The 24,712-nt window shown below is 35.0% G+C and overlaps 1 protein-coding gene across 2 annotated transcripts in view; it reads left to right on the top strand.

Moving 5' to 3' along the window:
* Positions 1-24,712, top strand: part of LOC131644129 (uncharacterized) — a 37,153-nt gene that overhangs the window by 4,781 nt on the left and 7,660 nt on the right. Inside the window, exons 6-38 of one of the 2 annotated variants that reach the window (XM_058914542.1) lie at positions 3,141-3,261; positions 3,416-3,471; positions 5,165-5,219; positions 5,319-5,375; positions 5,492-5,593; positions 6,269-6,349; positions 6,453-6,505; positions 7,519-7,588; positions 7,852-7,915; positions 10,326-10,474; positions 10,553-10,680; positions 11,114-11,171; positions 11,246-11,343; positions 11,740-11,824; positions 11,976-12,041; positions 12,130-12,189; positions 13,240-13,326; positions 13,645-13,831; positions 13,994-14,037; positions 14,124-14,255; positions 14,338-14,469; positions 14,562-14,614; positions 14,697-14,745; positions 15,899-15,957; positions 16,184-16,323; positions 16,413-16,585; positions 20,628-20,756; positions 20,845-20,930; positions 21,983-22,098; positions 22,186-22,298; positions 22,495-22,606; positions 22,774-22,895; positions 24,447-24,615. In XM_058914542.1, coding sequence (XP_058770525.1) covers positions 3,141-3,261; positions 3,416-3,471; positions 5,165-5,219; positions 5,319-5,375; positions 5,492-5,593; positions 6,269-6,349; positions 6,453-6,505; positions 7,519-7,588; positions 7,852-7,915; positions 10,326-10,474; positions 10,553-10,680; positions 11,114-11,171; positions 11,246-11,343; positions 11,740-11,824; positions 11,976-12,041; positions 12,130-12,189; positions 13,240-13,326; positions 13,645-13,831; positions 13,994-14,037; positions 14,124-14,255; positions 14,338-14,469; positions 14,562-14,614; positions 14,697-14,745; positions 15,899-15,957; positions 16,184-16,323; positions 16,413-16,585; positions 20,628-20,756; positions 20,845-20,930; positions 21,983-22,098; positions 22,186-22,298; positions 22,495-22,606; positions 22,774-22,895; positions 24,447-24,615 — 3,206 coding nt within the window. Of the gene's footprint in view, positions 1-3,140; positions 3,262-3,415; positions 3,472-5,164; positions 5,220-5,318; positions 5,376-5,491; positions 5,594-6,268; positions 6,350-6,452; positions 6,506-7,518; positions 7,589-7,851; positions 7,916-10,325; positions 10,475-10,552; positions 10,681-11,113; positions 11,172-11,245; positions 11,344-11,736; positions 11,825-11,975; positions 12,042-12,129; positions 12,190-13,239; positions 13,327-13,644; positions 13,832-13,993; positions 14,038-14,123; positions 14,256-14,337; positions 14,470-14,561; positions 14,615-14,696; positions 14,746-15,898; positions 15,958-16,183; positions 16,324-16,412; positions 16,586-20,627; positions 20,757-20,844; positions 20,931-21,982; positions 22,099-22,185; positions 22,299-22,494; positions 22,607-22,773; positions 22,896-24,446; positions 24,616-24,712 lie in introns of both variants that reach the window. The other variant, XM_058914541.1, reaches the window with a different exon arrangement.

Here is a 24,712-nt window from a genome sequence, read left to right as displayed (position 1 = left end):
GCTATGTTCTTAAAAGCAGCTGGAATGGCCGCTATAGCGGCGCGATGCGGCAAATCCGACGAGGCCACTTCCGGTGGTACCGGTATAGCGCGAAATGGTGAAGCGGCTTGAGCGGCCGCGAAATCGGGTCCTGGAGCGGTTCGAGGCGGCCTGGAGCGGCCACTTTCTCTGTTTTTGCAAACTGGGCCGGGTCGGGTCGAAATTTGGGTTTAAAATGTAAAAAAAAACCCTAATTCTGTTTTTGTTGTTGCTTGGTTTTGTTTTCTCCCACCACGACACTTTTCTCCTTCACACATCACCATCGCAACTGCTATTCTCTCCATCGCTCATCACCATCATCAACTCTTCTGTTTGCTCCATCGTTCTCTTCTCTCCATCCCACATCATCTACACTAAATATATATTTTTTAGTGTCTGCGTCACTGAAATGGCGCTTGTGTCGCTCCCCGCTTCCGTGCCATTCCCATTTTTGGGTTGACTGCGCCGCGCCGCTATCCGAGATTAACAACTTAGTTTTAAAGATTAGTCTAGGTGTAAAAATGCCAAAATTTGGAAAATTATAAGAAAGTTAAGAAAAAAACTAAGAAGGCAGCGAGTGAAGCATTGACGCAAACTTTTGATGGGTTATACATACCAATGAATCAAGTATAGTCACACACACATGGATCAAGTATAGTGAGTTAAAGATGGAGAAAGTCGAGTTTTGGTTAAGGAAAAGGATACAAAAGATATATGTAAGAAGCATTTTTACAATTCATTTTATGAAGATATGAGATCTTACTAGACTCTAACAAGCTAGACATTAGAGAGGAGGTTTGGGGGTATCACTAATATTGTCGGATTAAAAAATATGAGGTAAAAGAAGCGTCGAAAATGATGAGTAATAACAAGGCAATTGGGCTAGACAACATACCTATTGAAGTGTGAAAAAGTCTTAGAGATAAAGAAATTGAGTGGCTCACCAAACTTTCTAACGTAATTACAAAGTCAGAACAAATGCCGGATGAATGTACAAGGACTTTAATTGTGATCTATAAAATGAAGAGGGATATACAAAATCGTGCAAATTATAGGGAAGTTAAACTTATGAGTCATACTATAAAGTTATGGAAAAAAGTGATTGAACGAAGATTAAGAAAAGAGGTTCAGGTTACTGATAATCAATTTGATTTTATGTCTAGGAGGTCGACCATGGAAGCGATCTATTTACTATGACATGTGATGGAGCGGTATCAGATGGATCAGTAAGGCTTGCACTTATTATTCATTGATTTGGAGAAAACGTAGATAGAGTGCTTAGAGATTTTTGGGAAACCCTAAAGAAGAAATAGGGTAAGGTTGCCTTGCCTATATTCGTGCTATCCAGGATATGTATGAAGGAGACTCGACTAGTGTGAAGACACAAGGTGGAGAGACAGACAATTTTTGCCTAACAGTAGGATTGCACCAAGGTTCAACTCTAAGAGCTCGTTTGGCCCAACTTTTTTAAGTCTTAAAAGTTACTTTAAAGTTAAAGTTAAAAATAAGAACTTTTAAAAAAAAGTTAAAGTTGTTTGGTTATGATTATTTTTTAAACTTTAAAATTATTTTTAATTTAAAAGTTGTTTTTTAATATATATATATATATATATATATATATATATATATATATATATATATATATATATATATATATATATATATATATATATAATGCATATTGATTAATTGTTGTATTAATATATATAATTTAGTGTATAGTATAAAAAAAATTAATAATTATTATTGAAAATCATTATACAATAAAACAAGATATAATATGCAAAATGAATAAAAAGTTGGACAATACTAACATCTACAAAAATGATAATGTAAACAGAAGAAGAAGAAAAAAATAATAAATAAAATATAACTCTAGATGTTATTAACCATAGAAAAAATTGAAAAACTTACGGTCTATTGTAATAGTGCCATTTTTTTTTAAAGAAAAGTGTTTCCAATGGGATTCGAACCGCGGCCACATATTTTAAGCTTCGAAAAAGTTGGTTTCAACTCCTTTTTTACAAGCTCCTTTTACTCAATTTTTTGTCTTTAAAAAAAAGCTATTTTTTTTCATAAGAGCTTCATAAAAAATGTGTTTGGCCCTCCATCTCCTTATAAGGAGAAGAAAAGTAGATAAAAAGTCGGGCCAAACAATACCTAAGTCCTTACCTTTTTACTTTAGTTTTAGATGTACATACGAAGCACATCCAAGAGGTAGCCACCGAGATGTATGCTTTTTGCAGATAATATAGCCATACTTGAAGAGTCGAAGTTTTAACTTAAATGAGAGGTTGGAACGATGTTGTACTTATCAGGAAACTGTAAAACCAACGATGTTGTATGAGACAAAATGGTGGGTTGTAAAGAACCAACACAAGAATGAATTAAGTGTAACTTAGATGAGAATGTTGCGTTGAATATGTGGCAAGAGTAGACAAGATAAGATTCAATATGACAATATTGAAGAACGTGCACCTATTGTAGAAAAGATGGTGTAAAATAAGCTTAGGTTTTTTGGACATGTAGAGAGAAGATTTGTAGATTATGTAGTAAGGAGAATAGATCAGATATAAAATAGTCAAACAACTAGAGGTAGATGAAGACGCAAATAAACTATAAGAAAAACTATTAAAAAAACATCGAGATTAACGAGTTGAATAGAAACATGATCTTTGATAGAAATATTATGGCGTAATTTGATCCTTGTGGCCCACCCCACTTAGTGGGATATACTTGGTGGTTGTTGTTGTTATAGGGTTTTACATTGTTTAAATTTGAAGTTATATATATTTTTAAAATATTACTTTAATGATATGAAAAAAAAAAGATTTAATCCGCATATGCAATGTCATGTAATTCTATGACTTGCAAGTTCATTATTTAACTTGACCCATCAACAAAAAAAGCTTTTAATTCAGCGGTGGGAAAATGTCTGAAATTTTAATAATAGGGGGACTATATTTTCGAAAATAGAAAAGGGGGACTAAAATCGTGAATTAGCTATACTACCAAGATCTTTTTTACTTCTAGAAGGGCTGTAAACTAATACTTATTTATTAGTGTTTTCTCATGTAGACTATGTAACGGTTTTAAGTTATATCATGTTAATAATCATGCAGCTCATTAGATCATGAATCTACATGTCGAGGGCCTCCTGTGGTGAGGGAGACATTGACCGAAACTGGGAAACTTGGGCTGCGTTTGCTTGAAGACCTGACATCTCTTGCTGCAGGTGGATCTGTATGTGCTTATTTGGAACTTTTTTATTCCCCCTAGCATGATATCGATTTTGTTTGAATTTCTTGTCTGTGTGTTTAGAACCTGTTAGTGATGTTGATACTTCATTAAATGCCATTTCATACTAGATGACATTAACTTCTTGTCTTTTCTACAGGCAATTTGGCTGCGCGTAAACATTATTCACAGGACATTTGCACTTGATATTCTTGAGTAAGAAATATTTTGGAATTTTTGCTTTATGCGATTTTGCAGCTACTTTTTAACCAGATATTTTGGCCGAGATACCTCGGATCAACTATCTTTTCCTTTGTTTTTTTATGCTTAAATGACACCCGAGTGAACCATGAATTGACACCTGCATGAACCGTGACTCCATGATTAGTAATAGTATTTTTTTAATCTCAAGAAATGTTCGAAGTAGTAGTGTTTATTTTGTTTATCATGTCTTTCTTTCTTCTTTAGTTGAAAAAATGGAAGTTCTTGTTTTTCTTATTCACTAAAGCAAAACAGGAAATCAAAATCGGTTGCAAGATGGAAATAATTATCTCCACTCTTCACCCCTCAAGATATATTTTCTAACCTCCCAATCTGGTGTGTATGGAGAGAGGGCTTTTTTTTTCTTCATATTTAACACAGACCAAGTAATTCACGCGGGTATCACATTATATTCTATTCTTTTTAATTGATCTTGTCATTAAAATATGTCTTAATAGATAATGCTCATCGTATTGGTAATGCATTAGTTACTTTTTGGATATATAACAACCCCCACCAAACTTTATGCCTGCTAAGCAGAGTCGGCTACATCGGCTACTTGGATCAAAAGACGTCATGGTGTTTTATCATGTATCATGTATCTATCCAATTCATTAATCTCTAAAATCTTTTTAATAGTTTATCTTATAGTTTTTCTAGGTTTCCCTTGGTCTTTAATTATTTGACTATTCACTTTTCTTCATCTGATCTAGCCCCCAGACTAAAGAATCTACAAATTTTCTCTCTACGTGTGCAAACTACCTAAGTTGACTGTCCACCATCTTTTTTACGACAGGTTCTACCACAACTCTCTCCCTAATGTTGGTTATTTCTAATCCCATCTCATCTTGTCTTACTACACTTCCAACGCAACATCCTCATCTGTACTACGTTTAATTTATTCTCGTGTTGGTTTCTTATTGCGTAGCACTCTATCCTATACAACATTGCCGGTATTATATCTGTCCGATGAAATTTTTCCTTCAGTTTGAGCGATACTTTCGTATCACATAAACACACAAGGCTCTTCCACTTCAACCACCCAACTTGAATTTGGCGGTTTGCATCTTATTCTATTTCTCCTCGGTTTGTACTATAGCTCCTAGATATTTAAATCTTGTAACTTGCGATATGATACGATCTCTAAGCTAGAAATGCCACACCTTTTGCTAAAATTGCATTCCAAACATCATATGTATTTGTAAATTCAAATAAATATTTTAATTATTGGTTTGTCTGTTGAGTATTTCTTATTATACCGTAATGACTTTTGAGCTTTTTGCACTGGGATTGCTTTCCAAGTTTCCCCCTTCATAATGGTTTATTGCAAGTCTCACGCGGATATTCATTTTTCTCCTGCAACTTATGTTCTTATTAAGCTACCAAAAAGTGAGGCTGATTGTGTTCTTTAGCTTTTGGCTTTTGAAAGTCTAATTATTTTACATTATATATTCATTTGTTTCTACTTAATTCACGTTTCAAGCCACAAACATATTTGTTTTACAAATCGGATCACCATAATTCTTTTGAAATGGCTTCACCAGTGTGGCAAATTCTATTTAACTTTTCCATTTAAACAATATATTATCCTGGAAGATTCTGCGCTGCTCTTCAACCTTCATGATAATATTCTGAAAGTGTTTTACAGGTTCATTTTGTCCAATTATGTGTCTGTTTTCAGAACCTTGTTACCCTATGAACAGGTGAATATGTTTATTGTGATTCAAAGTCTTGTTGCTGGTCTTTTAGTCATACCAGGCACCAGCATTTCTTATGTTTATTTATTTTAATATATTTGGCAGGCTTTACGACGGCAGATATGTTCAATTCTTATGACTTCACTTCGTACTAATGCTGAGGTACCCTGAACCATGTAGTATGATATGACTATATATCACCATTGAGGTTCCTTATCCATGTTTTTAGGTGTAAAAAGGAAACTGTTAATATATATATATTTTTTAATGTCAATCAGATTGAAGGAGAAGCTGGGGAGCCTAGCTTTCGTCGTTTGGTCTTGCGCTCAGTTGCTCATATTATAAGGCTTTATAGTTCTTCCCTCATCACAGAATGTGAGGCAAGTTTATATCTCCTTTCCCATCTATGGTTCACCAATTAGTTTACAGAAATGGTCGATGCAAATATCTTCTTTTGATTTGGTGTGAGGGGAGGGGTTGGCAATTGTGCGATGCAATGTTCTATGACTTCTCAGAATGTATAAAGTCATTTCTCAGCTGAGGTGTAATTTTTGTTGTTTGCCTATGATAGAGCTTTTGTTTTGTTGACCTCTATCAACAATCCCCTTTGACATTGTCAGGATATAGAATATTGGATGATTAGAATAGTTGAGTTAGTTAGTTGATAAGTTAGTTAGGTGGTTGTTAAAAGTTGTTATGTTGGTTATTTTTATAAAGTCTTTAAATAGCCTTAAATTGGTAGATGATGAAATATAGCTTTTAATAATTAAATTGTGGTTAGAGAAAGGTATAGTGAAAGCAGAGTGCTCCTTTGTCGTAGCCTTGATTGCAAGGTTATTTTTTTCATTGTCTATCTTTTGTATTCTCTCTTTCAATCTCACTACACAATTAAGAAATTTTTCAGTTTTTTGCAAGCTTTATCTTTATTCATTTGCGTTTATTTTACCAATTCCTCTAATCTTGAAGCTTAGAATTCTTCGGTTCCTAACATGTATTTCTAAATAGCATCTCACAGAATCAACATTTGCTATTTTTTTTTTCTGAATTACGTGCAGGTTTTTCTCAGTATGTTACTAAAGGCTACTTTTCTTGATTTGCCATTATGGCATCGCATTCTTGTTCTTGAGATTTTGAGGGTAATGTAGATGTGTTGTATTATATTTTTTTTACTTTTGTAAGAGTTGTTGATTTGCTCTGTAAGTCTTTATTAATCTAACATCCAAAAACGGTGGTTTGTAGGGATTTTGTGTTGAGGCTCGAACATTGCGGATTCTTTTCCAAAATTTTGATATGTAAGTTAATATATATGTGTATGTATGCAATAAACTCAATTATGTAGTGCACAATGCTAGATGGCCTTGGTCTATTTGATATGCTGTAAAATTATAATGTTCTGCCCTACAATTATGCATGTCATGTGAAACTTTCCAATTATGCGCGTTGTGTGAAATTTTCCAATTATGTATATCGTGTGAAACTTTCCTAGTTAATGTATTGCTTTTTGACTCGTTATTGAAGTTTTAAAGGTTTAGATTTGTTGGGATTTCCACCTTCATTACAGTTCTCCGCCCCTAGTTGCCTAAACTGCGGCATTTGGCCTGCCTTCATTGTAGCCTCCAACACCTTCATTGTGTTGGGTTTGAAGGGGTGACTTTAGTCACACATTGCTTAGAGATATGATTTGTGTTTATAAGTGGGGGCAATCCTCACCTTACAAGACAGTTTTGTTGAGATGAGTTAGGCCCAACCAACACATTTTAAAATGGTATCAAAGTCTATCCTACATCACTTGTTGGGTTTCCCTCATCATCCACGCTCCGGCCTAATTTAGGGTGTGTGTTGGAATTTCCGCCTTCATTGCGGTCCGCCTCTAGTCGTTTAAATTGCGGCATTTGACTTGCCTTCATTGCAGCCTCCAACATCTTCATTGTGTAGGGTTTGAAGGGGTGGATTTCCTCTTGTAAGTCTTTATTTCAACAAGCATGCAATTCTTTGGTTCATGTTGCTTTAGCTGAATGCTTGGGGTCTTTAAGGGTGCCTCATTGCCCCCAATACTTGTTATGGGCTATAGGATTATATACATGGTTTTGTTTTGGTGTATCCATGCATGTTTTGAAGAAGCTAACATTTATGATACACGTAGAGATTAGACATCCTAGCTACTTTTTTCCCTTTCATACTTGTTATGTGATATAAACTTAGGCCAAACCATTTAGAAGGACTTTGGGTTAAATGGTTTGTCATTAGATATGATTCACAATATGTTATTATCATCCAATGTTGCTGCTGTCCATTGGCATTGTAGGAACCCCAAGAATACAAATGTTGTGGAAGGAATGGTCAAAGCTCTTGCTAGGGTTGTTTCAAACGTACAGGTATGATTTGAAAGCATACAAATATAATCGTTTTTCAATGTATTTTGGTCATTGTACAAAGGAAAATTGAATTGCATATCTCTGGTTGATTGCTTTGAACACTGCCTACTCTCTTTAGCTGACTTTAACTCATATTATGCATCTTGTCTACCAACCCTAACATACCATGCATAGACTTGGGGGCATGAGTCGGGGTTTCTGTACTCTGTCTATATTTTAAGATAAAGTTTTTGGTTAGAATTTTTTTTCTATGCATTTTGTAGGCCCAAGAATCAATTGAGGAGAGCCTGGCAGCTGTTGCAGGAATGTTTAGTAGCAAAGCTAAAGGTATTAATTTTCATATTTTGATGGAACTATACTGTTGAGACTTGTCTCTTTTGCGAAGTCAAATATTTGTTTAACTTACTTTATTTATCCAGAGGTTCAAATTAAGCTGAGTGGGAAGTCTGATGGTAATCCAGTTGTGGTGTTTTTTTTTTCCGTATATTTATAATTGGATGATACTTTACTGATACCATTTCCTGTTTTCAGAATCACTTATTAGGCCAACTCTAGATTATTTTTTTGCTTAGGTGTTATTTTATGTCGTGTTATCATTTCTTACATCTTTAACATATCTAGCTGATAATTTTTTTTTCTGACATTGAATGTATTCTGTTCTTTCTATCATTTGTTGTTTGGTTTTTCAAAATCACACATTTTACTCCATTTCCGTATTCTCTTTTTTCTTTCTTTCAAGAACTAGTCTAATTATCCTGTTCAACTTGCATTGGGATACAATATTTGATGTCCAAACCTGTACCCAAACACATGCATAATGATTTATAGCTCTGATCTGGCCAGTCTATAGTTTGCTGGACAGGTAGTATGATTTTTGTACAAATGGGAGCTTTCTATAAAAGAAAAATTGTATTGAGATGAAAAGAGAATTACAGTTAGTAGGATACTGAATCCTCCAAAACAAAAGAATACATGAAAAAAAGATCAATATAACAATGTTTCTCAGTCTCTCAATGTATCTGTCAAATTGGTTCATCTCTACCAAATCGGCTTGTAAAGTAAGGATAACCCCCACTTATAAACACAACACAAATCATATCTCTAAGAAATGTGAGACTAAATCCATCCCTTCAAACTCAATACAATGAAGGTGTTGAAGGCTGCAATGAAGGCAACCCAAATGCTGCAATTTAGGCGACTAGGGGCAAACCGCAATGAAGGAGGAAATTCCAACACACCCCTCACGCTCGAGCCTCAATGAGGCCGAAGCATGGACAATGCGGGAAGTACAAAAAGTGATCTAGGATAGGGGATAGGCTCTGATACCATCCTAGAATGTGGGTTGAATTTAACTCATCCCTACAAAATCTGCTTGTAAGATGAGGATTGCCAAGCTTTATAACACAATGCATACCATATCTCAAAGCAATGTGGGACTAAATCCACCTCTTCAAACCCAACACAATGAAGGTGTTGGAGGCTGCAATGAAGGCAAGCCAAATGCCGCAATCTAGGCGACCAGGGGTGAACCACAATGAAGGTTGAAATTCTAACATTTACCGGGAACACCAAATACAGATTGCTATATAGGAACAAACTATTAATATTAGTTCTATTTTAAAGTACCTCACTCCAAATAATAAGACTTGACCTTAGATTAGAGGAAGACTTCGATTTTCTATCATGAAGAAAAGTATTCCTACTCCCTTGCTAATTTTGTTTTACCTTTTTAAAACAAGATAAATGAATAGAGTCTTGGTCTCAAGAATGCATGAAAGGGACTCTGATTCAGATTTTGACTGTCATTTGAACTTCCATGAATGAAGTCGCTATAAAAATCAGTATAAGAGACTAATGTTTAGAAGAAAGACGATACAAGTATGGAAAAGCACAGCTAAACGAAAACAAAAGCTTAAGGGAAAACAAAAAATTTGAAGATTGATTAACCTAAAGCGATAAATTTCCAAGGACTAAATGAGAGGCTTGAATAACAGTGATAGCCTCTCATCATATAAACTATGGATTTGCCGGTGCCGAAGATTGTAATTTTCAAAAGGAAAATACCAAATCCATTGAGTTGGCATTGCAAAATTTTTTTTACACTAAATTACCAAGACTCATCTCAAATCCCCTATGGGAATGGACTGAAATGATTATTCCCATTAACCTGTTTGGCATATGGCCATAAATGGAATCATTGTTCACATCTATGTTTGTGCTTGGTTATCAGATGAATCTGAAGCTTCATGTTACAGGTTCTTTGTTATTAATAAATTTGTTCGAACTCTTTGGTTACTTATGATCAATCTCCCCTAACCATGATCTATTTAATTTTTTAACATCTCTACAAATTCTTAAATTTATACGGCTTTTCCTCTGTCAAATTTGATATAAATTCTTAACCAAAATGAAATGGGTGACAAGAAAGAAATTGATATTGTTGTATATCAGGCTATATTTTGCCAGCTAGAAAATGTTCCTTAATTTAAATTAGAATGGTCTTGCAATTCACTTTTAAAAAAATATTAATCTGTATGGCATGATATATTTGATGTGGCTGACTACTATAACACACAATTCTACCCTCAGACTAATAAATACTCATAAAAGTTACAAGTCTTCTTCTTCATGCCTTAATTTTTTTGAGCCTGGGGCTTGTTTAATTTTAGCAGTACCATTTGACATTGAGATATGTAAATGATCTACAATAACAAAATATATGATATTCCTTCTGTAGGCATTGAATGGAGTCTAGATAATGATGCATCCAATTCTGCAGTCTTAGTTGCCAGTGAAGCACATGCCATAACTTTGGCAGTTGAAGGACTCCTAGGAGTTGTTTTCACTGTTGCAACTTTAACAGATGAGGCTATAGATGTTGGAGAGGTAAATTTATATTGTCTTCATTTTATACTTATTTTTGGTTATGTTGCTTAATGGCCTGTTTTCTCTACTTCAATTCAGCTTGAGTCCCCTAGATGTGATAATGATCCACCTGTTAAATGGACTGGTAAAACTACAGTTCTCTGTCTCTCAATGGTTGACTCGCTCTGGTTGACAATACTTGATGCATTATCCCTTATTCTATCAAGGTTTGTTTTTAAACATGCATTTTTTGTATAAATAATAAAAATTTATATTGGTGGAATGATCTTACACTGTTTAATACCATATTAAAGACTGGATTTTACTCCATCTCAACCTTTTTTATTTAGTGATTGTCATGTCATGTAGGTGTTGCATCTGATTTTCTTATTTTTTTTGCATATAATTGTTTTTATTTTTAATAAAGTTTAGTACTGAAGCATACAAATATAGGGCAAACTGAATCTTATTCATCTGAAAATTGAGTATGGACAAGCTGGTGGATTATATTTAACAGTTTGCCGGATTTCGAGAAATTCATCCTTTAAAATGTTATCTAAGAATTATTTTTTACTCTGCTGGTTTTGACGTATCTTATTCCTATGTTATTTTTTATGGTTTCAATATTTTCTTGACATTTGACTTGTGGTTAATTTAAAGGTCACAGGGAGAGGCCATTGTATTGGAAATATTGAAGGGATATCAAGCATTCACTCAGGTATCTCCATTTTAACTTATCTAAAATCAACCTGGAGCTTTTAAAAACGATATATGCATTATATGATTTCACAGGCTTGTGGGATTCTTCGGACTGTAGAACCTTTAAACTCGTTTCTTGCATCCCTTTGCAAATTCACCATCAATTTTCCTGTTGAAACTGAAAAAAGGAGGTATGATGTTAAATGCCGACTTACTTCTTTCTGTTTACTACCTCTGTTCTTTATTATAAGTCGTTTTTCCATTTTTACACATATTAAGAAATGTAATTATTATTGTATGAAAAAGAGAAATTATGAATGATTTTACAAAATTGTTCTTCATGAATGGTATTGGAATGATAAATTTAAATAATTGAAAGAAGAGAGAGTAATAAATGCTTGCGGATATAATAGGTAAAGTGTCATTAATGAGATATTGATATTGTAAAACGACTTATAATGTGGTACAATTTTTTTTCCCAAAGCGACTTATAATAAAAAATGGAGGGTGTATCATTTATTTGGCTGTCTTTGAAGAATTCTAGCTGACAGTACTGAGATTTTGGCTATAACTTGAGATATTAGCAGTGCTTTGCCGTCTCCTGTATCAAAACGGTCAGAAATAGCAGTTGACCAGAGGGAAAGCATTGTGCTTACGCCCAAGAATGTACAGGTGGTCTTTTTGGCTATATGTATGGCAATGTGTACTTTTTTCCTTGACTGTAAAGAATTTTATCCAAATAATTTTTCTTAGTGGATATGTATATTTGATTGTGTCATTGCAATTACTCATGTTTCTCCCTGGCGGATTTCGTTAACTGTAGGCCCTGAGAACTCTCTTCAACATTGCTCATCGATTGCATAATGTTTTGGGTCCATCCTGGGTTTTGGTATGTCGTTGTATTTTTCTCCTGCTTTCTGTCAGTAGATTTAGTTTATTTTTTTTGCCTAATGAATGATCATGATGAACACCTGCAGGTCTTGGAAACTTTAGCAGCTTTAGATCGAGCAATTCATTCCCCACATGCTACTACTCAGGTATTTTGTCTGTTCTTTAACTTCTCAGTAAAGCGAGCTTCAATTGCCAAACAAGTTATGCTAATGTCATGGATTAGCAATATTGAAGCAATAACCTTTTTTCTTGATGGTTATAACATGTGTTCACTATTATAAAGGGTCAAGCTATGGCCATGTAAATGAATAAATGGTCTAGTTGTTTGATTTAAATTGCTAAAAGAGAAAGCAGTAAAAGTAGAATATAGAGTTAAGTTTTGAGTTCCAATGTAATTATTGTTGTTGGAGATGTTAAGAGCAAAGCCATTCTTGGTCCTTCTCGTTATAGATCAAGCTTTCCTGGTTACAGGCATTTCCTTTTGATCGCTGCTGAACAAGAAACATCAAACATGTAAAGCTATCTTTTTCTCTTGGCTGTGTATCATGTGACTTAAGCCATTTAATGGGTGCTTTCCATTTTACATTTCTTTATAGCTCAATCCATTTGGATCAGTTTCCTAAGCTAAATTTGAGGGGTTTGTACCATAGCTGATGGAATGGCTCTATTAATATACTGTTTATGTTGTTCTATGGAACATCTAGAAAGAAGTCTTTCTTACAAACAGCTCTGTTTTAAGACTGTTGAGTTCGATAGTTGTGTAGTTGAAGTTTGTTTGAAGTCCCACATTGCTTAGGTTCCCGGGCTTTGATACCATGTTAAATATGCTTGAATCCCACATTGCTAGCTTTTGGGGTTGAGACCCAAGCATATTTAACAAAGACATGATTGTCCTTTTTTGGTGCTTGATAAATGTTTCTTTAAGTGATTCTCCTTCCTTGTTGATCATGCTTTTGAGGATTGGAGAGCTTTACTGTTTTTGACTCTTTGAGTTTTCCAAGTTTCATTTCTTGCGCCTCTTCTCAGGAGGATATCTTAATCATATCCTCTCATGCTGTACTCTATTCTGTTTACTTCTAAAATGATATTGTAAAAAAGTTTGTCAAATTAAGTTTCATATGCAACATGGTTTTGTTGAATTTCTTTTCGGTGTGTTCTATAAAAGCTTACAGAGTACATGATAATGAAATCTGCAGGAGGTTTCTACCCCTGTCACAAAGTTTGCAAAGGAGTTATCAGCTCAATACAGTGACTTCAATATACTTTCTTCTTTGAACTCTCAGGTGAATGAATAAATTTTGTTTTGTTTGGTGGCCGGGCATGAGATATAAATTTAATCACCACACACAACTTAGGATGAATATGAATACAAGAAAAATTATTCCATAATATTATTCATGTGCCAGGCTTGTTATCTTACATGTTCCTAACAAAATGTTGTTAGAACTCTCTTTTTCTTGAATTCCTTTTCACGTTAAAAATTGAGAAAACAAATATGATTTTAATTACCGACTATAAGCATTCATATTACTTTTTTTGCTTTTTTCTTTTCAGAATTTACAGACCAATTGATCTAACTTTGTATTGTTTTTGCTTGAAAGCTCTTTGAGAGCTCTGCCTTGATGAATATATCGGCCGTGAAATCCCTCCTCTCTGCATTATGTCAACTTTCACATCAAAGCATGCTGGGAACTTCAAGTGGTTTGGGACCAACAACAACTCAAAAACTTGGAAGTATCAGCTTTTCAGTGGAGAGAATGATATCCATCCTTGTGAATAATGTTCACAGTATGTAGTTTCAATTACTATGAACATAATAGTGAATGTACATGTGTGCTGGATGTTTTGTCCTTCACTTTTCATCACCTGTAATATTTAGGATATATACCTACTTAGGTTTTGTTTGATATTATCACTTTTCATCACCTATGTCATCTTTTTTTACTGTAGGGGTTGAGCCATTTTGGGATCAAGTTGTTAGTCATTTTCTTGAGGTTTCCTTCTCTACCTTTTTATTTCTTTGATGCAGCAATGCTAGTTTCATTTTCATCCCTCCTGATATTCTCATCTGATTTTGCAGCTTGCTGATAATCCTAATCCACATTTGAAAAATATGGCACTTGATGCGCTTGATCAATCTATTTCTGCAGTATTAGGTTCCGATCAATTCCAAAACTACAAACAATTCAAGCCTCTTCAAACATCTCAGGAAGTGAGATCTTCTACCCTTTTTATAACCAGAAACCGATATTTTACTTATAGCAGGATTTATAATGTGCCCCAATGGTATGCAGAAGGAAGCCGATCTCGATAAGTTGATGTCTCTTGAATGTTCTGTCATATCTCCTTTAAAAGCTCTTTATTTTTCTACCCAAAGTGTCGATGTTCGTCTTGGATCTTTGAAAATTCTTTTGCATGTCTTAGAGGTACTGCTATTGCTTACTGGTCATTTTTGTTTTCATTTTTATTTCCTTATTCTTAATTTCTTCAAGTGATATTATTTTAAAAAATCTTCCAGAGATATGGAGAAACACTTCATTACAGCTGGCCGAATATACTTGAAATGTTGAGGTTGGCTTTTTAATGCCTATTCCAATGCCCTATTTTTTTTTGGTAATTCTTTGTTTAACCTATGCTTCTGTCTTGCTGTAAGGTATGTAGCAGATGTTTCCGAGAAGGATCTTGTTACTCTTGGTTTCCAGGTATCTTGAGTTAGTTTGTAGCATTTATTGTAATGGGGCTATTGATATATTGAGTTCTGAATATTAAGTGGGGAACCAGGGACCTTTTAAAGAGAAAACTCATTGTTATCTATAATCCCTGGGTCCATCCTCTTGCAGTTTCTATTGAAAATTTCTTTGGACAAAAAAGATTTATTTACAATTATTTTAATATTTACTTCTGTTTTCGAGGCATTGGCTTAATAGTTATTTGAGTAAATTGTTAAAAATTCATTCCCTCTATTTTCCTCATTTTAGCTTTCTTCCCCTCGGTTTTTGTACACGTCCACAAACCTTTTATTAACTTCTATCATAGGAAGGAGCTTTGTGTAGGTTTTGAAAATATTTATCTGCTCGACTTTTTATTTTTATTGATTAAATCTACTACATCACATTTTGATTAACTCAAACATAACGAGTACAATTAAATTACTAAAAAGTAAAAACTGAATAGGTTATGATATTTACTCCTAAATCATAAGATTATCATCTTTAGAGCTATGTTTAACATTGATAATTATCTGTTGGATTTCTCCCCTTTAGTGTGTATATTTACAGCAGATAGCAGATAACTGAAAGTTCTTTTTCACCAAACTGTGCTTTTGATTCATCTTGTTTTTTGAGATTTTGAACTTTTACAACACAAAGCCAGCCTTTTCCCAGAAGATGGAGTTAACTAGTCAATCAAATGATGCCATAATGCTATAGACCATCTATTTTAATGGTTATTTAAATTATTTTAAAAAAGAAGAAGTGATTTCTCTCATCCTCTAACTGTTGTTTATAGCCATTGTCTTGCTTTTGATTTTTCAAGGCATCAGATACTTATCAATTCTAGACTCGTTACATTACACAACTTACAAGTTAATTATGAGGTGTCATTTGAAGTTATTGTTTTTTATGAGTTTATTCCATTGCTCTCTTGTTTTAGTTTCTTATGAATTTATCCCATTGTTTCACACTACTTTCTTTATTTCAAGTTTTCCGAGGCCTCTTGTTTAACTAGCAATAGGTTAATACTTGAAATAAATACTTCACATTCTTCCAAAAAATTGTTACTTTTTTTTTAAAAATATATTCCTTTCTCTTTAACATTATAAAATTTTCTAATTTTCCAATTTTTATTTATGCCCAGAACCTACGGGTCATAATGAATGATGGACTGTCCGCCATACCTAGAGACTGCCTTCAAGTGTGAGATCTCAAATTTGACCATGCATAATTCATGCATAACTATGATTTTTTTTTTATCTTGTAACATTACACATGTTTGAGCAGTAATCGCAACATGTTTGAGTTCCTTCATAAATGTTGTATTCACATTACACATTCATTTATGCACAACATACAACTTGCCACATATACTAATTCCGGACGGGCTCTTCCTGTCATCTTATGTTGATTATTGCATGTATTACAGGTGTGTTGATGTGACAGGAGCATACAGTGCTCAAAAGACGGAGTTGAACATAAGCTTGACGGCGGTTGGACTTCTGTGGACTACGACTGATTTCATTGCAAAGGGCCTTCTCAATGAACCTTTTGAAGAAAAAGAAACAGGTTTAGATTATCTTTTCAAGCCATCCATGTCATAAAGTTCCGTAGCTCTGAAATTATACCAAGTGGTTTATAATGGTTATACCTTTCAGGTGTTGGTTCCATAGTGAAGCAGGTAGACGGTGAAAAGATGGAGGATCAAGCACATAGTTTTCCCAATAATGCAAGAGAACGACCTTCTTATATAGACGGTGTTGATTATGAGAAGCTTTTATTCTCTGTTTTCTCATTACTTCAAAACCTTGGGGCAGATGAGAGACCAGAGGTATGATAATTAAATTTCAAATGTTGCTTTAACTTCCACTTTTTTCACTCCTTTTGTGGAGTGTATTGGTGATGTTCATATGAACATTTTAGGATAGATAATAAAGGTTTTTGAAAAAACCATTTATATCTACGCACCAAGTCCATTATATCCAGCTCTAGTCGTAATGGTGTGTGTTAAGAGTCCCGTAATGGTGTGTGTTAAGAGTCCCATTTTGGCAATAAATAATTGAACAAACGTTATTTTGGCCTCAGGGGAGAAAGTATCTCCATAATCTAGTCCATAAATTCGGGAATATTCTTTTGCTACAAGTCAGGCTTTGAGATGATCAATCTGTGCATTGGCCCCAATTTTAATAGCATATACCCATCGACATCCAATAGGTTTCTTACATAGAGGGAGAGTAATTAATTCCCAAGTACTGTTATGCTTTAAAACTTGCATTTCATCAATCTTGGCATGTCGCCATTCTTTAAAACTTGCATTTCATCAATCTTTGCATGTCGCCATTCTGGATGATCGAGTGCCTGGAAAACATTTGTAGGAATGGAAATAGAAGATATAGATGACACAAGATTAATAAGGAGAGAGACAATGATAACTTAAGAAGCTATAAATAGGACGAGGATTGCAAGTGGACGGAGTTTCTTTTCGAAGAGCAACGGGCAAATCAAGATTTTATTCAAGAAGGTTTGCAACTGGAACATCCATTGGTGCAAGACATGATTCAAATGGTGTTTCAGTGCCTTCCAGTTTTGTATTAGCAACACGTGGATGACATTGATATTCGATGGGTGATCTTTGAGATTGCTTAAGAGGAGGATTGTCAGGAATATTTGTAGTCAAAACTGATTCTTGGACAAGGGAAGGTGATGGACCAAAATAAGGAATCGGAAAGTTTTCTTGAATAATCTGAGACTCAACTATGGATGGTGAGAAGTAAAACTTTTCTTTGAAGAACGTTACATTTGCACAAATGTGGTAATGGTTATGCACATAGGAGCAACTAGAGTTATTAATCCCGGATAGCGGAGCGGAGTGACCGATCCCCAAAAGTGGGAATAGCAGAATAACTTTTTGTATACTAATAATTATATTATAATTTATAAAACATATGTCATGTAATAGTAACACTAATTTCACAACACTTATAAAATATTTATAAAATCTAATGTCAAACAAAGAATAATGCTTAATCAAGATTCAAAACATAAACACAAAGATTCAAATTCAAACTTAATACTATGATGTGAAAATTCAAGCAAACATGGAAATCATGTAGCATCATCAAAATATTCCTCCAATTCTTCATCTTCACCTTCTTCAAAATATTCCTCCAGTTCTTCATCTTCAACTTCTTCAATATCTTCCTCCAATTCTTCATCTTCAACATCTTCAATCTCTTCTACCACCACTTGTTATGCCATTGGTGCTCTAGGTGGCATTGTTGCTCTTGGTGCAATTGTTGCTTTTGGTGCAATTGTTGCTCTTGTTGCTTGTGATGCCATTGTTGCTTGAGAAGTACTTCAAACTTCAAGTTGCCTTGTCCTCGGAGTGTAGATTATAGGCTCATTAGCCCCACTAGCATCGGCAACTTGAGTCCAAGTTAAATCATGATTTGGATGAATCAAGTCTTCACCATCATCTCCTACCTTTTCCATCTCTCCCACCAACCATTCGGTGTGGAAATTAATTTCGTTAAATTCTATAGGATCAAGGAGATGGCGGAAGAACGAAGGAGAGTTGCAGGGAGATGGCGGAAGAACCGTAGGAGAGTTGAGGAATTAGGGCACGATAGAACACAAGAATGAGGGAGAAAGAAAACAAAAATTGTTTTAAAACTGTTAAGAAATGTGGTCGGGCCTAACTCAACCCTACAAAACCGGCTAGTAGAGTGAGGATTGCCCCCAGTTATAAGCACATGTTCAAGCCATATATTGTCCGATGTGGGACTCTTAACACACCCCTTCACGCCCAGGACTAGTCAACTGGAGCGTGGAAATAAATAGTGGGTGGCCCGATAGCGGAAACCATAATAGGTGGCCCACCGGATCTTAAGCGAAGCTCTTGATACCATGTTAAGAAATGTGGTTGGGTCTAACTCAACCCTACAAAATCGGCTTGTAGGGTGAGGACTGCCCCCACTTATAAGGACATGTTCAGGTCATATATTGTCTGCTGTGAGGCTCTTAACAAAAACTATTTTAAAATAGGGGCATTTAAGTAATTTGGTCCAGAAAATTGTTAGAAAAAATAGAGAATCGGAGCCGCTCCGCCCGGGAACTTCCCGTGACCCGGTAACGCGGCTGAAGCGGTTACTTTTCCATCTCCGCCACCGCACCCTGCATATCGCGCGAGGGGGGGGGGGGGGGGATGCCGCGCCGCTACGGTGCCCCGCGATAGTGGCTGGAGCGCCCACTATTGATAACTCTGGGAGTAACATTTGTAACCTAGAGTACCCCATAAATCCATATTTTATGGCTCAGGCATCAAACTTATCGAGACCTAGTGACAAGTCATAAAAACACTGGTTACAAATAGAGCTTGAAAAGAGTTTATATAGTGTCACCCCTCACCTTATAAACAGGTTTTATAGGGATGAGTTAGGTCAAACTCTAAGTCTAATAATTTGTGCTTAACTGATCCATCATATATATATACTACTAGAAATAAATGCACAATACATTTACTAGGAGATTAATAACAATGTTATTACCTAGGTGCATGGATGTTATTTCTTGGATGCATGGCTAAGTAGATTGCTACACCTTCCAATACTAATAATTGCTACTAATTCCAATATTTCAATACTAATAATTGCTATTAATTCCAACAGGGATAAATAATAAAGAGAAGTTAAAATAGTTATGATTAGTTTGGTTAGTATGTTGTAAAAAATAATGTCATGTAAATAGAGGAAAAAATGATAGAGGAAGCAATTTCATACATATGATAGTTTTTGAAGGGATTCCTTGGAAGAAAGAACTGTCTCCTATTCTCTTTCATTCAATTTCTTTCTTTAAAAAATTCATCTGATCTCTAGAAATGGAGAATCTGTGTTTTAGAAAGAAGCTATTTGATCTTGTATTACAACATTCTTTTGAGAAAGAGCATGATTGAGCTTAGAAATTAGCTAAAACGAGTGCCAGTGAAGCATGGTCCTGGTTGCGATGAAGAAATGATAGAGGCAATTACCGCTGTGGTCAAGAAGAATGCCCGAGGGATTATTGAGGCCAAAGATGAGATAGGTCAAGGGACAAATATATAAATGCCAGATGATGAGGGAATATAATGGAATCTTGGAAGCACGGAGACACAGGAAAAATGGGTGGGGGCTTTGATGGTCATTTTCAAGGTCACATAGCGTAAGTAAAAATCGAGAAGATAATCCAAGTGGGTAGTGTGCTGGGGAAGTGGATTGTAGCAGTGGCGCCAAGGACAGTGTAATTGTTGAGCAGTGTCTTATTCGTAGTTTTCATAGCAGGCAAACCACTAGGGATCTGCCAAGACTTGTTTCACTGGATTTTCTTTATCTTGAATCAATTAGAGAGTAGGATCAATTACGATCCCTGATTTAGACCAAGTTTGCATATGATGATATTGGATGGACGGTGAGGATCACAATGATTTACCACCGGATAAGGTGAAGGAGAAGGTCAGGAGTTAGTTGTTATGGCCATGGGTGTAGGGGAGCATGTGGAGCCTATGCTAAGTGTAAGTAAATGGAAGAACGGGTGGTTAAAGGTAGAAGCTGCCAATTAATTTTCTTCCACTTCTCATTGCTTATACCCCTCATATTTTCCTCGTCATTGTCGCCTGCTCTAGACTCGGAACACGAGTCAAGATGGTATCACAAGTGTTCCTGTGCCAATTTATAAGATCTCCAAATTCCCATTCTTCTGTGCCTATACTTTTCCCGTGGCAATTAGGGAAGTTTGGACAATAAAGCAAAACCCATCAAGTATTAGAACCTAGTTAACATCATCTTGACTATTACAGCTGGATATGAAGGATTTCTGGCACTGAAAGTTTTGTTTTGCAGGTAAGAAATTCTGCGGTCCGGACACTTTTCCAAACATTGGGAACTCATGGACAAAAGCTTTCAAAGAATATGTGGGAAGATTGTCTTTGGAATTATGTATTTCCTACATTAGACCGTGCTTCTTTCATGGTAATGTGAAATGATTGCTGTTGATGTTTGAAAGCTTATGTTCAGCACAAGTGGATGTATTTTGAATTTTTGGTTATTTGGTAAGTAGGTTGCTACTTCATCAAAAGACGAATGGCAAGGGAAAGAACTCGGAACTCGAGGTGGAAAAGCGGTTCACATGCTCATCCATCATAGGTATTTGAATTTATCCTTGAATTTTTTATATTAATTTTTGTTTTTAATTTGTGGCCTCAGTGATACACGTAGTTGAGAAAATAGGAAGAATGAGAAATGGAGAAAAAAGTAGTTGTAATTATTCTATTCCCTGAAAAGACTGAACAGTGTACATGCTAGTGATCCCTAAAGTCCTAATCTTGTATCTACTAATTATATTATTTTTTCTTCCATAATAAAAAATTACCAGTTGTAATATGAGTAAATCATGACACTTTGACCCTTTAGTTTGGATGCACCAAAACTACCTAACATTTTCAATCCCACAAGTTTTGTTAAATTGCGGCCATGGTGTGGATGATTTAGTACCAGCTGCTATAGGCAATATGTGAATTACCACATTTGTATGGGGGGAACTGTCTTGCATAAAATGCCATCCGTCATTGACAACATTTCCCACATCACTTCCTCGGGTTTCCCTGTATTGCTTGACACTCTTCCTTTAGCTGAAGCTTATTTAAGCTTTCTCTTTCTTTTTAGCAAACTAAAGCTGACAAATGGAAATTTAAACATAGTCCAAAAATAAAGAATTGAGATTTGAAATTTAACGAATTTAATTGACTGCATGTAACTCTAATAACAACTTGTAATGAGCTTCAAACAACTACTACCAAACTAACAAAATAACTGGTAGAGAGATCAATGATTGACAACTAGCTCAACGGACCACAACTTGCAATTAACAACATAGCTCATGTATTAAACTACATGAAAGACAATGTATAAGCTGATTGTTGGATCCACAAACTGGGTTTAAAACTGAGAGGAGAGTTAAATAGCTCTAATTACAAGTTAAGGAATAGGGAAACTTAAAAGATATAGAAAAAAATAGGTTTGCAAATCTCTTGAACATTGTACAGAATGCCGACTCCCACATCTGTTTATGCTGATACTATTACCGATAATGACACTTATACCTTTTACTATAGATGCACTGTAGGAAGCTACTTTGTTAATTTCATAATCATTCCAAAATATCTTGATATATTCTTATGTTTTTATCAATTATGCAGCCGTAACACTGCTCAGAAGCAGTGGGATGAAACCCTTGTGCTTGTTCTTGGTGGAATAGCACGTATATTACGTCTGTTCTTTCCTTTTTTCACAAGCTTAAGTAACTTTTGGTCTGGTGCGTTCAGTATTTAAATCTGATTTATCTGCCAGTTTCCTATGGTAGTATGTACAAGTAATGCTGATTTAATTTGGCCATGTGTAGGCTGGGAATCACTGCTTCTGTTTGTGGAAAATAGCATTTTAAATGGCAGCAAAGAAGTAGCACTTGCTGCAATTAGTTGTTTGCAGACAAATGTTAACTCCCATTCGTTGAAGGTAGTGACAGTGATAGGAGTCAAATCTGATATTCTGTTTGTATATGTTAAGTAGGCTCCCCTGCCAAATTGAGTTTCCCAAAGCCCTTCATCTTTTTGACAATAGCTGTTTTGACATTTAAGCAATGAACAAATATAAGAAAGCAGTCTTAGTTGAAGTATACTCATTTAAATACTGACAGAAGTTCATGAATTAGGGAAATATGCCGATGCGTTACCTGATTTCAGTGGTTGATGTTTACGAGCATGTTCTGAAAAAGCCATCCAATTACAGTGACAAGGTGAAGCAGGAGATTCTGCATGGTCTTGGTAATGTATTGGTTTTCATTTTATTATTATACCTTAATTTAATTCTGTGTATATTACTCAATGAGAATAGTCACCTTTAAGTTTCTATTTGCACCACAGTCAAGTTAGCTTCAGATAGTGATAGTGACATGAGGCTGATTTCACTTAGTATTTTGAACGACTATCAGGAGAGATTTATGTCCAGGCTCAAGGATCATTCAATGATGTCATATACACACAGTTGGTAGCAATCATAGATTTGGCTGTGAAGCAAGCCATGATAACAAATGATAACTTTGAAATGGAATTTGTAAGTCCATATTTTAATAACCTTTTCTTTCATTTTTAACTGATACTGTTATGTTCGACACTTTTTCTTTTATACCAGTGTAAATCCAATGCATAACACAAATGAAGATAATTTATTTATCCTCACTGCACTTTACAATTACCACATCTATATTAATGTTGAGAATAATTAGTGTTATATAGTTGTGAACTTCATGCATTGTTACTGATAGGAGTTTGTATCAGCCTGATCCAGTAAAGAGAGATGTGTTTTTGGGGCTTAACAATGAAAAGCCCAAAGTGTGGTGAGTTTACACTGGGAAAAAGAAGAAATAGAGTGTGAGGAAGGCGTGAAGGGTGAATTGATAGTTAGTTAGAATATTACCCTATTAAGTGGGTGTTTGGGGAAAATAGAAGTTTCCGGCTTTCCGCAAGTGATTTGTGAGAACCTTTACGGTTAGGCAATGAGAGAAATACCTTCTCTTTGATGAGGAGCTCTAGCTCTTGAATTGTATTTAGCTTTTACTCATTTTCCACCATAATTCAATAACATTCCTCCATTGATTCCATTTCTGTTATCTTTGCTCTATCAGTTGCCTTGGAAAAGAAATGTAACTATGTAATCAAATGCCGTTGTCACTAAATTGAAATTGTTTATTAAAGCATGTAATTGATATAGTTTAGCTGTATAGGGACTGACAGGTATCAGTACAGGAGGTGTGACCTGCTATAGCAGGTCACCATATTGCACAAGTATAAATATGTGGCACAGTTGTAACTGATTGAAGAATAGATAACAGAATTCTGTTATCATGAATAACAGTTTATCTATGCTTTCTAATACTGTTAACCAACAATTAACTCTTCAGTAACAAGGTGTTTGCCAGTTGTAAAAATTGAGGTGTAGCGGAAATGTTCACCAAATTGCAAAGGTGGACTGAAGAGTTCTTAAGTGTCCTGTTTTGTTCATGGCCTAAGAAAAATTTGTAAATCATCTGAAAACTATAATTTGTTAAAAAATATAAAGGTGTTTGGATTGTAAAGAGCAAATGCAGCTGTAAGATGGAATGCTATTTTTATTCTAACATTACTGATTCTGGTAGTAAGTTTCTTGACAATTTTTTGTTTGTAAACTTGCTTTGTTGCACATTCTAAATTTCTGAACTTCATTGCCGGCCTCGTAAGGCTTTATACTCTCTTAGCAGCAGAGGCGGTAGTTTTTGTAAAATCCAGAAGTTGGAGTTGTAACTTTGGAGTAGGACGAGGCATTCTCCACGTTCATATTTAGTTCATTGCACAGTTGATGAAAGGGAAACGGGTTTAATATCCGCTCTACAGCAATAATGATTTCCGTAAAATTCCATAATTTTTATGAACATGACACACTATTTTTAAGTTCCATGTTAACTTATTTATATTCCAAGTGACTTTTGATGATATTGCTTCCTCAAATTTTACTTTTCTTTTAAGAAGAATTCTGTTGTATATTTTAAAGAACCTACTTTATAGTTGTAGTAGAATTATCCTTTTTACGTATAAACTTTTTCATAGATGTGTTGTTCCAATTTTCTAGGGTAATGTCCCACCTGTGCTACGGACTGTACTGGAAATCTTACCGCTGTTAGGCCCAACTGAACACATTTCTTCTATGTGGCCTGTTTTTCTTCGAGAGTTTCTACAGTATCTTCCTAGACAGGATACCCATTTACTGAATGACGATGGAAAAATAGATCAAGCAAGAGGTTTGGATCTTATCCCAAGCATGGAATTATCTGGTTGTATCCGAGCTACTTCAATTTCCTCTTTAGGTTAAAATAAAAAATCCATTCTCATTTGTGC

This window comes from Vicia villosa, linkage group LG1 (assembly GCF_029867415.1).
Source record: "Vicia villosa cultivar HV-30 ecotype Madison, WI linkage group LG1, Vvil1.0, whole genome shotgun sequence".
In the NCBI taxonomy this organism is placed as follows: Eukaryota; Viridiplantae; Streptophyta; class Magnoliopsida; order Fabales; family Fabaceae; genus Vicia; species Vicia villosa.
This window is presented reverse-complemented; position numbering and strand designations above follow the sequence as displayed.